Source organism: Oncorhynchus nerka, linkage group LG2 (genome assembly GCF_034236695.1).
Source record: "Oncorhynchus nerka isolate Pitt River linkage group LG2, Oner_Uvic_2.0, whole genome shotgun sequence".
In the NCBI taxonomy this organism is placed as follows: Eukaryota; Metazoa; Chordata; class Actinopteri; order Salmoniformes; family Salmonidae; genus Oncorhynchus; species Oncorhynchus nerka.
In genome coordinates, this window is record NC_088397.1 from 29,239,961 (window position 1) to 29,257,120 (window position 17,160).

General features: G+C 48.0%; 1 protein-coding gene across 1 annotated transcript in view; it reads right to left on the reverse strand.

The window, feature by feature from the left end:
• LOC115144638 (aryl hydrocarbon receptor-like) overlaps positions 1-17,160 on the reverse strand; it is a 90,450-nt gene that overhangs the window by 52,692 nt on the left and 20,598 nt on the right. The window contains 1 exon segment of the mRNA XM_065025713.1: positions 7,021-7,136. Within this exon segment, the coding sequence (XP_064881785.1) occupies positions 7,021-7,136 (116 nt within the window).

Consider the following 17,160-nt stretch of genomic DNA (forward strand, 5'->3'; position numbering starts at 1 on the left):
CTGGCACAGACTGGCAAGCCAAACAGTGGAACAGACTAGCAGGCCAAACACTGGCACAGACTGGCAGACCAAACACTGGCACTGACTGGCAGGCCAAACACTGGCACAGATGGGCAGGCCAAACACTGGAACAGACTGGCAGGCCAAACACTGGCACAGACTGGCAAGCCAAACAGTGGAACAGACTGGCAGGCCAAACACTGGAACAGACTGGCAAGCCCAACACTGGCACATACTGGCAGGCCAAACACTGGAACAGACTGGCAGGCCAAACACTGGCACAGACTGGCAAGCCAAACAGTGGAACAGACTGGCAGGCCAAACACTGGCACAGACTGATAGGCCAAACACTGGAACAGACTGGTAGGCCAAACACTGGCACACAGGCCAAACACTGGCACAGACTGGCAGGCAAACACTGGCACAGACTGGCAGGCCAAACACTGGCACAGATTGGCAGGCCAAACACTGGAACAGACTGGCAGGCCAAACACTGGCACAGACTGGCAGGCCAAACATTGGAACAGACTGGCAGGCCAAACACTGGAACAGACTGGCAGGCCAAACACTGGAACAGACTGGCAGGCCAAACACTGGAACAGACTGGAAGGCCAAACACTGGAACAGACTGCCAGGCCAAACACTGGAACAGACTGGCAGGCCAAACACTGGAACAGACTGGCAAGCCAAACACTGGAACAGACTGACAAGCCAAACACTGGAACAGACTGGAAGGCCAAACACTGGAACAGACTGACAAGCCAAACACTGGAACAGACTGACAAGCCAAACACTGGAACAGACTGACAAGCCAAACACTGGAACAGACTGGAAGGCCAAACACTGGAACAGACTGGCAGGCCAGACACTGGAACAGACTGGAAGGCCAAACATTGGAACAGACTGGAAAACACTGGAACTGGAAGGGAACAGACTGGCAGGCCAAACACTGGAACAGACTGGCAGGCCAAACACTGGAACAGACTGATACACTGGAACAGACTGGCAGGCCAAACACTGGAACAGACTGGCAGGCCAAACACTGGAACAGACTGTCAGGCCAAAACAGACTGTCAGGCCAACACTGGAACAGACTGGCAGGCCATACACTGGAACAGACTGGCAAGGAACAGACTGGCAGGCCAAACACTGGAACTGGCAGGCCAAACATTGGAACTGGCAGGCCAAACAGGCCAAACACTGGAACAGACTGGCAGGCCAAACACTGGAACAGACTGGCACAGACACTGGAACAGACTGCAAGCAAACACTGGAACAGACTGGCAGGCAAACTGACAAGCCAAACACTGGAACAGACTGGAAGGCCAAACACTGGAACAGACTGGCAGGCCAAACACTGGAACACTGGAACACTGAACAGACTGGAAGGCCAAACATTGGAACAGACTGGCAGGCCAAACACTGGAACAGACTGTCAGGCCATACACTGGAACAGACTGGCAGGCCAAACACTGGAACAGACTGGCAGGCCAAACACTGGAACAGACTGTCAGGCCATACACTGGAACAGACTGGCAGGCCAAACACTGGAACAGACTGGCAGGCCAAACACTGGAACAGACTGTCAGGCCATACACTGGAACAGACTGTCAGGCCATACACTGGAACAGACTGGCAGGCCATACACTGGAACAGACTGGCAGGCCATACACTGGAACAGACTGGCAGGCCAAACACTGGAACAGACTGGAACAGACACTGGAACAGACTGGCAGGCCAAACACTGGAACAGACTGTCAGGCCAAACACTGGAACAGACTGGCAGGCCATACACTGGAACAGACTGGCAGGCCATACACTGGAACAGACTGTCAGGCCAAACACTGGAACAGACTGGCAGGCCATACACTGGAACAGACTGGCAGGCCAAACACTGGAACAGACTGGCAGGCCAAACACTGGAACAGACTGGCAGGCCAAACACTGGAACAGACTGGCAGGCCAAACACTGGAACAGACTGTCAGGCCAAACACTGGAACAGACTGTCAGGCCATACACTGGAACAGACTGGCAGGCCATACACTGGAACAGACTGTCAGGCCAAACACTGGAACAGACTGTCAGGCCAAACACTGGAACAGACTGGCAGGCCATACACTGGAACAGACTGGCAGGCCATACACTGGAACAGACTGGCAGGCCAAACACTGGAACAGACTGGCAGGCCAAACACTGGCACAGACTGGCAAGCCAAACAGTGGAACAGACTAGCAGGCCAAACACTGGCACAGACTGGCAGACCAAACACTGGCACTGACTGGCAGGCCAAACACTGGCACAGATGGGCAGGCCAAACACTGGAACAGACTGGCAGGCCAAACACTGGCACAGACTGGCAAGCCAAACAGTGGAACAGACTGGCAGGCCAAACACTGGAACAGACTGGCAAGCCCAACACTGGCACATACTGGCAGGCCAAACACTGGAACAGACTGGCAGGCCAAACACTGGCACAGACTGGCAAGCCAAACAGTGGAACAGACTGGCAGGCCAAACACTGGCACAGACTGATAGGCCAAACACTGGAACAGACTGGTAGGCCAAACACTGGCACAGACTGGCAGGCCAAACACTGGCACAGACTGGCAGGCCAAACACTGGCACAGACTGGCAGGCCAAACACTGGCACAGATTGGCAGGCCAAACACTGGAACAGACTGGCAGGCCAAACACTGGCACAGACTGGCAGGCCAAACATTGGAACAGACTGGCAGGCCAAACACTGGAACAGACTGGCAGGCCAAACACTGGAACAGACTGGCAGGCCAAACACTGGAACAGACTGGAAGGCCAAACACTGGAACAGACTGCCAGGCCAAACACTGGAACAGACTGGCAGGCCAAACACTGGAACAGACTGGCAAGCCAAACACTGGAACAGACTGACAAGCCAAACACTGGAACAGACTGGAAGGCCAAACACTGGAACAGACTGACAAGCCAAACACTGGAACAGACTGACAAGCCAAACACTGGAACAGACTGACAAGCCAAACACTGGAACAGACTGGAAGGCCAAACACTGGAACAGACTGGCAGGCCAGACACTGGAACAGACTGGAAGGCCAAACATTGGAACAGACTGGCAGGCCAAACACTGGAACAGACTGTCAGGCCATACACTGGAACAGACTGGCAGGCCAAACACTGGAACAGACTGGCAGGCCAAACACTGGAACAGACTGTCAGGCCATACACTGGAACAGACTGGCAGGCCAAACACTGGAACAGACTGGCAGGCCAAACACTGGAACAGACTGTCAGGCCATACACTGGAACAGACTGTCAGGCCATACACTGGAACAGACTGGCAGGCCATACACTGGAACAGACTGGCAGGCCAAACACTGGAACAGACTGGCAGGCCAAACACTGGCACAGACTGGCAGGCCAAACATTGGAACAGACTGGCAGGCCAAACACTGGAACAGACTGGCAGGCCAAACACTGGAACAGACTGGCAGGCCAAACACTGGAACAGACTGGAAGGCCAAACACTGGAACAGACTGCCAGGCCAAACACTGGAACAGACTGGCAGGCCAAACACTGGAACAGACTGGCAAGCCAAACACTGGAACAGACTGACAAGCCAAACACTGGAACAGACTGGAAGGCCAAACACTGGAACAGACTGACAAGCCAAACACTGGAACAGACTGACAAGCCAAACACTGGAACAGACTGACAAGCCAAACACTGGAACAGACTGGAAGGCCAAACACTGGAACAGACTGGCAGGCCAGACACTGGAACAGACTGGAAGGCCAAACATTGGAACAGACTGGCAGGCCAAACACTGGAACAGACTGTCAGGCCATACACTGGAACAGACTGGCAGGCCAAACACTGGAACAGACTGGCAGGCCAAACACTGGAACAGACTGTCAGGCCATACACTGGAACAGACTGGCAGGCCAAACACTGGAACAGACTGTCAGGCCATACACTGGAACAGACTGTCAGGCCATACACTGGAACAGACTGGCAGGCCATACACTGGAACAGACTGGCAGGCCAAACACTGGAACAGACTGGCAGGCCAAACACTGGAACAGACTGTCAGGCCATACACTGGAACAGACTGGCAGGCCAAACACTGGAACAGACTGGCAGGCCAAACACTGGAACAGACTGGCAGGCCAAACACTGGAACAGACTGGCAGGCCAAACACTGGAACAGACTGTCAGGCCAAACACTGGAACAGACTGTCAGGCCATACACTGGAACAGACTGGCAGGCCATACACTGGAACAGACTGTCAGGCCAAACACTGGAACAGACTGTCAGGCCATACACTGGAACAGACTGTCAGGCCAAACACTGGAACAGACTGTCAGGCCATACACTGGAACAGACTGGCAGGCCAAACACTGGAACAGACTGGCAGGCCAAACACTGGAACAGACTGTCAGGCCATACACTGGAACAGACTGTCAGGCCATACACTGGAACAGACTGGCAGGCCATACACTGGAACAGACTGGCAGGCCAAACACTGGAACAGACTGGCAGGCCAAACACTGGAACAGACTGTCAGGCCATACACTGGAACAGACTGGCAGGCCAAACACTGGAACAGACTGGCAGGCCAAACACTGGAACAGACTGGCAGGCCAAACACTGGAACAGACTGGCAGGCCATACACTGGAACAGACTGTCAGGCCAAACACTGGAACAGACTGGCAGGCCATACACTGGAACAGACTGTCAGGCCATACACTGGAACAGACTGGCAGGCCACAGGGAACAAACAAGGGTTTATTCCTTTTTTGTACAATCAGTTGTTTTCTTTTTGGTATGTACAGAAATTGATTCATGCATTCACGTCTCCCATGCCTTTAGTGAACTTCAAATGCTTATGGAATTATATTTTGATCCACTGAAAAGGTAACCTGAATGACGTGGACTAAAAATGGTAAAGTACATTAGGCTATATGGAGAATATCAAATAACACCTTTCTGCTCTCATTTTACTGCCCTTTTCAATAATGGATGTCCTCACAGTCACTCTATAATTCATGGCCAAGTGTCTGAAATGGAACATAGCAAGACAGCCAGCCCTGGTCAGAAATAGCCTCTCCTCTCCTCCGACCCCCTCTCCTCTGCTTCCCCCATCTCCTCTGCTTCCCCCATCTCCTCTGCTTCCCCCATCTCCTCTGCTTCCCCATCTCCTCTCCTCCGACCCCCTCTCCTCTGCTTCCCCCATCTCCTCTCCACCGCTCCCCCATCTCCTCTCCTCCGACCCCCTCTCCTCCGACCCCCTCTCCTCTGCTTCCCCATCTCCTCTCCACCGCTCCCCCATCTCCTCTCCTCCGACCCCCTCTCCTCTCCTCTGCTTCCCCCATCTCCTCTCCACCGCTCCCCCATCTCCTCTCCTCCGACCCCCTCTCCTCTCCTCTGCTTCCCCCATCTCCTCCCTTCTCTTTCCGGCCCTCTCAACAGCAATGTCATGAATAAGGACCTCGCCTTCGTTTAGCATCTCTCTCACTCTCTCTCTCTCTCTCTTTCCCCCTCTCTCTCCATTTACTATTCTTTCTCTCTCAAATACACAATTTCCCTCATTTCCTAACCCTCCTCCATGCACCTCCCTCCCTCTGTAGCTCAGCCTGTCTTAAGAGATTCTGTGTTGACTGTTCTGGCACGGTGGGATTCTGCATGATGGCACAACAGTGGGGGCTGTAGATGAAGCAGATCACATCTCCCCTGACTGAACATCCAGCACAGAGCAGGGCAGAATATAGAGCACTGTCCCTTTTAAAGGACAATTCCACTCAAAAAAAGACATGTATTCGTCTCAGTAGTTAACTGTTGATACAGTCCCAAAGATCAGGGCAGAATAGAGCACTGTCCCTTTAAGTGCAGGGCCAAACAGAGCATTGTCTCTTTAAGAACTGGGGGGGATGAATGATGGCACCAGACTAGGCTACGGCATGGGCATTGAATGTTTTCCCATGTAACTTTTGTAGCTACTCTAAATGAGTCCAAACTAATCAGCTGGTCTCAGCAGGCCTGGTACAACCTTTTTGTTCTAGGCTGAGATCCTGTTAAGGAAAGAGCCCAATCTGCCAATAACCATCCAGGAGAGTGGTCAGCATGTTAGCGAAAGGAATCTCTCATCCTGTGGGTGGTCTCTCTCTCTCTCTCTCTCTCTCTGACAATCTCTAAATGCAGCAAGACATGGCGTCTGTTTGTGAAAACCAGCAGTACTTAACTTTCCCCCATAGAAATAGAATTACAACACTATGATTACATACATCTATACTTGTCCCCATGTGGTGCGCTCCCGCTACAAGACAGACTTTCCATGTCTGCCGTGTTGTGCCTGCTGTGTGTGAGAGCCCTGCAGTCTCCTGTCTCACCTGCCTCTCTGTCAAGGCTCTTACTGTGCCTGCCCGGGAAAGCTTTCTATCGAAGCACTGCTCACTTAACTGAGCTACGCTTCAGCCAGACAGCTCTCTCTCTCTCTCTATCTCTCGCCAGGCTCTCTCTCGCCAGGCTCTCTCTCTCCAGGCTCTCTCTCTCTCTCGCTCTCTCTCCAAGCTCTTGGCATGCTTAAGGGACAGAACAGAAGCCCAGCAAGTTTGGGGAAATGCTAAGACATGTAGCGATGCCCTCTGGCAGGCAGGCAGGCAGGCAGGCAGCGTGCTCTATAAAAACCAGGCCTGATCTGAAGCGAGACACGCTAGGTGAGATGAGCTTCACAGAGTGAGTAGTCTTCTTATGTCTACTGGTCAGTTTGGAGGAGAGAGGAGTAGACCAGTTGTGCCTGGGCTGCAGGTAGTGGGTATAGATGTGTGTGTATGTGTGTGTGTGTGTGGAAAGACAGCTCGTAGTACTCCTTGACACAATGAGTGGCCATATAGAACATTCTGATGCAATGATTTGAAACATATTCAGACACAGTTTCAGTGCCCAGAATGTAGTGCAGACGCCAGCTGTGGTGTCACACTGCTCGTCGTGTGTTTGTGCCCTGCACCTGGAGCCTGGCCACCAACCTGCAATAGGAGTTCACCCTCGGGCATCCAGCCGTCCACCAATCCCGTTGTCTCGCTGCTGTCATGGTTACCACCGTTGGCCTTCAACCCCTTGCAAGCCTGGGTCTTCAGGGCAACTATCGAGTGAGAGCGAAACAGGGAGAGGGAGATAGAGAGAGAGAAGGAGAGAGGGGAGAGAAAGGGAGAGAGAGAGAGGGAGATAGAGAGAGAGAGAAGGAGAGAGGGGAGAGAAAGGGAGAGAGGAGAGAGAGAGGTCTTAAGTCTTTGAAATTGTGTTTACAGAGAACTGCTGTGAATGTCAGAGTGCTTTATAACACACGGGCATGACAGGCCCCTAGCTCATTAACAATTCAGTAAACATCATTTCCGAAAAGGCTCATTCATATGACTCGCAACAACAAACGCCATCCACCACCACAAATACGAAACCGATCATATGGCATTGATAATCAAAGCTTTAAACAGTTTAAAGGGGGCTTTAAAGACTGATGTGGGTTCTGCCAGCGTTCCAGGTTTTCCCAGCAGGCATTGCGAGGTGCTTTCTTTAGCTTAGTCTAGTGCATGCTGCTGCCTATTTTGGCTCTCTGTAGCTGTGCTAATGGCTCATGTCTGCTCTGACTGAGCCCATGTTAGTTTGAAGTACTACTGATGTGTTTGCAACTGCTCATTATGAGAGGGGGATGTGGCAGACAACATTGGCCTGGACAGAAGGAGGAGAAGACCATGGAGGGGATAGAGAGAGGAGAAGACCATGGAGGGGATAGAGGGAGGAGAATGGACGGGATAGGGGGAGGAGAAGACCATGGAGGGGATAGAGGGAGGAGAAGACCATGGAGGGGATAGAGAGAGGAGAAGACCATGGAGGGGATAGAGAGAGGAGAAGACCATGGAGGGGATAGAGGGAGGAGAAGACCATGGAGGGGATAGAGGGAGGAGAAGACCATGGAGGGGATAGAGGGAGGAGAAGACCATGGATGGGATAGGGGGAGGAGAAGACCATGGAGGGGATAGAGGGAGGAGAAGACCATGGAGGGGATAGAGGGAGGAGAAGACCATGGAGGGGAGGAGAGAGGAGGAGAAGACCATGGAGGGGATAGAGGGAGGAGAAGACCATGGAGGGGATAGAGGGAAGAGAATGGAGGGATAGGGGAGGAGAAGACCATGGAGGGGAGGGATAGAGGGAGGAGAGGACCATGGAGGGGATAGGGGAGGGGAGGAGAAGACCATGGAGGGGATAGAGGGAGGAGAAGACCATGGAGGGGATAGAGGGAAGAGAAGACCATGGAGGGGATAGAGGGAGGGGGGGAATGGAGGGGATAGGGGGAGGAGAGGGGGTGGGGATAGGGGAGGAGAAGACCATGGAGGGGATAGGGGAGGAGAAGACCATGGAGGGGATAGAGGGAGGAGACTGGAGGGGATAGAGGGAGGAGAGGGGAGGAGAATGGAGGGGATAGGGGGAGGAGAAGACCATGGAGGGGTAGGGGGGAGGAGAAAACCATGGAGGGGATAGAGGGAGGAGAAGACTATGGAGGGGATAGAGGGATGCGAATGGAGGGGATAGAGGGAGGAGAGGGGGATGAGAATGGAGGGGATAGGGGGAGGAGAAGACCATGGAGGGGATAGAGGGAGGAGAATGGAGGGTATAGAGGGAGGAGAATGGAGGGGATAGAGGGAGGAGAATGGAGGGGATAGAGGGAGAAGACCATGGAGGGGCTAGATAGGGGGAGGAGAAGACCATGGAGGGGATAGAGGGAGGAGAATGTAGGGGATATGGGGAGAAGACCATGGAGGGGATATGGGGAGTAGACCATGGAGGGGATAGAGGGAGGAGAATGGAGGGGATAGAGAGAGAAGACCATGGAGGGGATAGAGGGAGGAGAAGACCATGGAGGGGATAGAGGGAAGAGTAGACCATGGAGGGGATAGAGGGAAGATAATGTAGGGGATATGGGGAAGAGAGGGGGAGGAGAATGGAGGGGATAGGGGAGGTGAATGGAGGGGATAGGGGGAGGAGAATGTAGGGGATGGGGGAGGAGGATACCATGGAGGGGATATAGGGAGGAGAATGGATGGTTTTGAGGGAGGAGAATGGAGGGGATAGAGGGAGGAGAATGGAGGGGATAGAGGGAGGAGAATAGAGGGATAGAGGGAGAAGACTATGGAGGGGATAGAGGGAAGAGTAGACCATGGAGGGGATAGAGGGACGATAATGTAGGGGATATGGGGAGGAGAGGGGGAGGAGAATGGAGGGGTTAGGGGAGGAGGATACCATGGAGGGGATAGAGGGAGGAGAAGACCATGGAGGGTATAGAGGGAGGAGAATGGATGGGATAGGGGAGGAGAATGGAGGGAATAGGGGAGGAGAAGACCACGGAGGGGCTAGAGGGAGGAGAATGGATGGGATAGGGGGAGGAGAAGACCATGGAGGGGATAGAGGGAGGAGAAGACCATGGAGGGTATAGAGGGAGGAGAATGGATGGGATAGGGGGAGGAGAAGACCATGGAGGGGATAGAGGGAGGAGAAGACCATGGAGGGTATAGAGGGAGGAGAATGGATTGGACAGAGGGAGGAGAAGATCATGGAGGGGATAGAGGGAGGAGAGTGGAGGGGATAGAGGGAGGAGAATGGGGGGGATAGAGGGAAGAGAAGACCATGGAGGGGATAGAGGGAGGAGAATGGAGGGGATAGAGGGAGGAGAAGACCACGGAGGGGATAGAGGGAGGAGAATGGAGGGTTTTGAGGGAGGAGAATGGAGGGGATAGAGGGAAGAGTAGACCATGGAGGGGATAGAGGGAAGATAATGTAGGGGATATGGGGAGGAGAGGGGGAGGAGAATGGAGGGGATAGGGGAGGAGAATGGAGGGGATAGAGGGAGGAGAATGGAGGGGATAGAGGGAGGAGAATGGAGGGGATAGAGGGAGGAGAATAGAGGGGATAGAGGGAGAAGACTATGGAGGGGATAGAGGGAAGAGTAGACCATGGAGGGGATAGAGGGACGATAATGTAGGGGATATGGGGAGGAGAGGGGAGGAGAATGGAGGGGTTAGGGGGAGGAGGATACCATGGAGGGGATAGAGGGAGGAGAAGACCATGGAGGGTATAGAGGGAGGAGAATGGATGGGATAGGGGGAGGAGAATGGAGGGAATAGGGGAGGAGAAGACCACGGAGGGGCTAGAGGGAGGAGAATGGATGGGATAGGGGGAGGAGAAGACCATGGAGGGGATAGAGGGAGGAGAAGACCATGGAGGGTATAGAGGGAGGAGAATGGATGGGATAGGGGAGGAGAAGACCATGGAGGGGATAGAGGGAGGAGAAGACCATGGAGGGTATAGAGGAGGAGAATGGATTGGACAGAGGGAGGAGAAGATCATGGAGGGGATAGAGGGAGGAGAGTGGAGGGGATAGAGGGAGGAGAATGGGGGGATAGAGGGAAGAGAAGACCATGGAGGGGATAGAGGGAGGAGAATGGAGGGGATAGAGGGAGGAGAAGACCACGGAGGGGATAGAGGGAGGAGAATGGAGGGTTTTGAGGGAGGAGAATGGAGGGGATAGAGGGAAGAGTAGACCATGGAGGGGATAGAGGGAAGATAATGTAGGGGATATGGGGAGGAGAGGGGAGGAGAATGGAGGGGATAGGGGGAGGAGAATGGAGGGGATAGAGGGAGGAGAATGGAGGGGATGGGGGAGGAGAATGGAGGGGATAGAGGGAGAAAGAGGAGATGTGGGAATGAAAAGAGCTAAAGCCTTACAATGACACTGAGATAAAGCATTCTGAATGATTAGTATACTGAATATGCTTTAGAGAAGGAGGGAGAAAACAGTTAAGAGAGAGAGAAAACAAATAGAGGGAGAGAAAGGGAGAGAGAAAACAAAGAGAGTGAAAGAGAGAAAAGTGAAGGACAGGGCAGGACAGGTTTTTCCCCCCACTTGGGGGAAAAGGCATTAGTGTACGGGTGAGCGAAAGGTCACCAAGAGGTGTGACATCTCTACAGCACCTCTAAAGCTGGAGCATCTCTCTGGAGACTCACTCTGTCCAGTGTGTGTGTGTGTGTGTGTGTGTGTGTGCCTCAGTCTGCCCTTACCGTAGAACTAACTAGGAGTACTCTACTACACACAGTACCCACTCCACATCCCACATGGTCCAGTCTGGATCACAGGCTAAAACCAGTGGGGAGGTAGCCTGGCCCTACAATATAGACATACCGTTAAACACCACACACACACATATAGCTCGAAGAAACACATACTAGAAATCTAAATGTACATGTCATATTGGACGTAGGCTACTGCTCAACTGGAGAAAATGAAGTTTGAGTTGTAACACCCAAACGCAGGAGAGGGATTAGACTCTAGAGTCTTTCAGCGTGACCCCTGACCTCTGACCCCTATACAACACACAGGTCTATAGTGATCTTTCAGCTCTGTTTCATCCGTTAAGATACAATTAAAAGGCATTCTAACATAGTTGAATTCATACGCGACCAAACAATGTTCCCCTGCTCCTCAATGAGAACGATTTGGCTCTGTTTTGACGGAGACAAATGGAGAAGTTTAAAGGTTAAAAGCCCAGGGGAAGCATTGGAAAGAGATTGAAGGCTTTCTGCCTCGGTCGACATCGGCCTGTTCCTTCAAAGGCATTGTGGGAGTTCTGTGGCCTCTTTCCCATTGGCTTTAGCTGGATACCACCAGCGGCAGGGCTATAAGGCCGGGCGGCCAGCACGCAACCAATGGTACTTCTCAGGACCCCAACACGGTCTCTGCGACTGGAGGGCGAAACAGAGATACTAATTGTTTCACAATGCATGCAGCGATCCCCTGAAACTCATTGTCCAAACAAGTAGAACGATTTGAATGATAGAAACTCTCATAGCATTCCATGTACAGTATATTACAATACACTACAGTACAGTGCACTACAGTACATTACAGTAGAGTACATTACACTGCAGTACAGTACAGTACTTAAATGTAAATGTAAATGTACAGTACATTACAGTAGAGTACATTACACTACAGTACATTACAGTAGAGTACATTACACTACAGTACATTACAGTAGAGTAGATTACACTACAGTACAGTAGAGTACATTACACTACAGTACATTACAGTACACTACACAGGGTCTAGTGCCTGACTATCTGTCAGCTTGGGGTTAAAAACATGCTACCCTCTCTCACACACCCAACGTTGCTCTCATGAATACGGATCTGTGTCTCATTTCCACAAGGAATCAGTAGAGCAGTAGTGTGTCAGTCTGTCCTCTCTCTCTCTCTCTCCCTCCCTCTCTCTCTCTTCCTCTCCCGCCAACTAGCAAGAGTATTCCTAGTTAGCGGGGCTGTTTCCCTAGCTACCTGAAATCTAGAGTTGTCGTCTCTGTTAGCGCTGTTGTTTTTCTGGTCGCTGCTGCGCCCTGGGTCGTTGTCAACATCGTAAGCCGTTGAGCACGTGGAAGAGAGGCTGAACATCAACTGGGTGGATAAAACATGAATTAACACGTTGGTGCAAATAGTGTAGCAGTGGTATTCTGAAGAAGAAGAAGAAGAATCGGCTGCTTGTTGCTATTCTGGACAGAACAGAACAGGTTTCAGTTAGAACCTCATCTTTATCCCATCTCTCCAACACAATCAACTCTTTCATTCAACATGGAGATCAACTGGACTCTGGAATGCTCATAATCAACCCAGTGCTTGCCGAACATTCGACGTACTTAGCCCCAGAAATCAACAGCCCAGATATGAGAAAATCCACTATGACGTTAGCCATAGCTACTGTAGCTTGACGGCAAGTGCCAATACATCACACCTGTCTAAATGAATGGACAGGGGAGCGATGAGAGCTTTCACTGAGAGAGAGTGCAGTGTAGTGGAACCAAAGGAGAGACATGTCAGCCATCAAACATTAACACCAGGGCCTATTTGTGTGCCGCGCCACGTGTTGATGACACCACAGCAGCGACAGAAGCCTGTGACACACACAACGCCCGGGGCGCCTAGGAAACAGAAAGTGCTTTTGACTCCGTAGAACAAGGGGAGTGCCTGCCTGCCGCCCGCTTACCGAACACAAACACTTCCTGTTGGCATAATGGAGAGAGTGGTGGCAGCCAACAAGCAATATAAACATCAGAATAGGAGCTCCTCAGCTCCAGTGTACAGATGACCGACTCCGTCGGGGCGGGCCACCACCTGCATTCTCTAACCTCCCTACTTCTGGCTGTGACTCTGTGGCTGAGTGCACTGGGGATAGATGGCTACTGTCCTGAATACTGTAACAGTAAACGGTATTGTACTGTTGTAAATATATGGCTATGGTTGGTTGGTTACTGTACTGTTACTGTATTAATGTAAATAGTTACTATGCTGTACTATTTTAAAGATGGTTACTGTACTAATGTAAACAGCTACTACGCTGTACTATTTTAAAGATGGTTACTGTACTAATGTAATTAGTTACTACGCTGTACTATTTTAAAGATGGTTACTGTAATAATGTAATTAGTTACTACGCTGTACTATTTTAAAGATGGTTACTGTACTAATGTAAATAGTTACTACGCTGTACTATTTTAAAGATGGTTACTGTAATAATGTAATTAGTTACTACGCTGTACTATTTTAAAGATGGTTACTGTACTAATGTAAATAGTTACTACGCTGTACTATTTTAAAGATGGTTACTGTACTAATGTAAATAGTTATTGCGCTGTACTATTTTAAAGATGGTTACTGTACTAATGTAAATAGTTACTACGCTGTACTATTTTAAAGATGGTTACTGTACTAATGTAATTAGTTACTACGCTGTACTATTTTAAAGATGGCTACTGTACTAATGTAATTAGTTACTACGCTGTACTATTTTAAAGATGGTTACTGTACTAATGTAATTAGTTACTATGCTGTACTATTTTAAAGATGGTTACTGTACTAATGTAAATAGTTATTGCGCTGTACTATTTTAAAGATAGTTACTGTACTAATGTCATTAGTTACTACGCTGTACTATTTTAAAGATGGTTACTGTACTACTGTAATTAGTTACTACGCTGTACTATTTTAAAGATGGTTACTGTACTAATGTAAATAGTTATTGCGTTGTACTATTTTAAAGATGGTTACTGTACTAATGTAAATAGTTACTACGCTGTACTATTTTAAAGATGGTTACTGTACTAATGTAATTAGTTACTACGCTGTACTATTTTAAAGATGGTTACTGTACTAATGTAAATAGTTATTGCGCTGTACTATTTTAAAGATGGTTACTGTACTAATGTCATTAGTTACTACGCTGTACTATTTTAAAGATGGTTACTGTACTAATGTAATTAGTTACTGCGCTGTACTATTTTAAAGATGGTTACTGTACTAAGGTAATTAGTTACTACGCTGTACTATTTTAAAGATGGTTACTGTACTAATGTAATTAGTTACTATACTGTACTATTTTAAAGATGGTTACTGTACTAATGTAAATAGTTACTACGCTGTACTATTTTAAAGATGGTTACTGCACTAATGTAAACAGCTACTACGCTGTACTATTTTAAAGATGGTTACTGTACTGTTACTGTACTAATGTAAATAGTTACCACGCTGTACTATTTTAAAGATGGTTACTGTACTAATGTAAACAGCTACTACACTGTACTATTTTAAAGATGGTTACTGTACTAATGTAATTAGTTACTACGCTGTACTATTTTAAAGATGGTTACTGTACTAATGTAAATAGTGACTACGCTGTACTATTTTAAAGATGGTTACTGTACTAATGTAAATAGTTACTACGCTGTACTATTTTAAAGATGGTTACTGTACTAATGCTGTACTATTTTAAAGATTGGCTACTGTACTAATGGTTACTGTACTAATGTAATTAGTTACTGCGCTGTACTATTTTAAAGATGGTTACTGTACTAATGTAAATAGTTACTACGCTGTACTATTTTAAAGATGGTTACTGTACTAATGTAATTAGTTACTGCGCTGTACTATTTTAAAGATGGTTACTGTACTAATGTAATTAGTTACTACGCTGTACTATTTTAAAGATGGTTACTGTACTAATGTAAACAGTTATTGCGCTGTACTATTTTAAAGATGGTTACTGTACTAATGTAAATAGTTACTACGCTGTACTATTTTAAAGATGGTTACTGTACTAATGTAATTAGTTACTACGCTGTACTATTTTAAAGTTGGTTACTGTACTAATGTAATTAGTTACTATACTGTACTATTTTAAAGATGGTTACTGTACTAATGTAAATAGTTACTACGCTGTACTATTTTAAAGATGGTTACTGTACTAATGTAATTAGTTACTACGCTGTACTATTTTAAAGATGGTTACTGTACTAATGTAAATAGTTAATGCGCTGTACTATTTTAAAGATGTTTACTGTACTAATGTAAATAGTTACTACGCTGTACTATTTTAAAGATGGTTACTGTACTAATGTAATTAGTTACTACGCTGTACTATTTTAAAGATGGTTACTGTACTAATGTAAATAGTTACTACTCTGTACTATTTTAAAGATGGTTACTGTACTGTTACTGTACTAATGTAAATAGTTACTACGCTGTACTATTTTAAAGATGGCTACTGTACTAATGTAAATAGTGACTACGCTGTACTATTTTAAAGATGGTTACTGTACTAATGTAAATAGTTACTACGCTGTACTATTTTAAAGATGGTTACTGTACTAATGTAAATAGTTACTACGCTGTACTATTTGAAAGATGGTTACTGTACTAATGTAAATAATTACTACGCTGTACTATTTGAAAGATGGTTACTGTACTAATGTAAAAACAGCTACTGCGCAGTACTATTTTAAAGCTTTCTGAACTACTCTACTAAATACTGTCACAGATACAGTGCCTTGCGAAAGTATTCGGCCCCCTTGAACTTTGCGACCTTTTGCCACATTTCAGGCTTCAAACATAAAGATATAAAACTGTATTTTTTTGTGAAGAATCAACAACAAGTGGGACACAATCATGAAGTGGGACGACATTTATTGGATATTTCAAACTTTTTTAACAAATCAAAAACTGAAAAATTGGGCGTGCAAAATTATTCAGCCCCCTTAAGTTAATACTTTGTAGCGCCACCTTTTGCTGCGATTACAGCTGTAAGTCGCTTGGGGTATGTCTCTATCAGTTTTGCACATCGAGAGACTGAAATTTTTTCCCATTCCTCCTTGCAAAACAGCTCGAGCTCAGTGAGGTTGGATGGAGAGCATTTGTGAACAGCAGTTTTCAGTTCTTTCCACAGATTCTCGATTGGATTCAGGTCTTGACTTTGACTTGGCCATTCTAACACCTGGATATGTTTATTTTTTAACCATTCCATTGTAGATTTTGCTTTATGTTTTGGATCATTGTCTTGTTGGAAGACAAATCTCCGTCCCAGTCTCAGGTCTTTTGCAGACTCCATCAGGTTTTCTTCCAGAATGGTCCTGTATTTGGTTCCATCCATCTTCCCATCAATTTTAACCATCTTCCCTGTCCCTGCTGAAGAAAAGCAGGCCCAAACCATGATGCTGCCACCACCATGTTTGACAGTGGGGATGGTGTGTTCAAGGTGATGAGCTGTGTTGCTTTTACGCCAAACATAACGTTTTGCATTGTTGCCAAAAAGTTCAATTTTGGTTTCATCTGACCAGAGCACCTTCTTCCACATGTTTGGTGTGTCTCCCAGGTGGCTTGTGGCAAACTTTAAACGACACTTTTTATGGATATCTTTATGAAATGGCTTTCTTCTTGCCACTCTTCCATAAAGGCCAGATTTGTGCAATATACAACTGATTGTTGTCCTATGGACAGAGTCTCCCACCTCAGCTGTAGATCTCTGCAGTTCATCCAGAGTGATCATGGGCCTCTTGGCTGCATCTCTGATCAGTCTTCTCCTTGTATGAGCTGAAGGTTTAGAGGGACGGCCAGGTCTTGGTAGATTTGCAGTGGTCTGATACTCCTTCCATTTCAATATTATTGCTTGCACAGTGCTCCTTGAGATGTTTAAAGCTTGGGAAATCTTTTTGTATCCAAATCCGGCTTTAAACTTCTTCACAACAGTATCTCGTACCTGCCTGGTGTGTTCCTTGTTCTTCATGATGCTCTCTGTG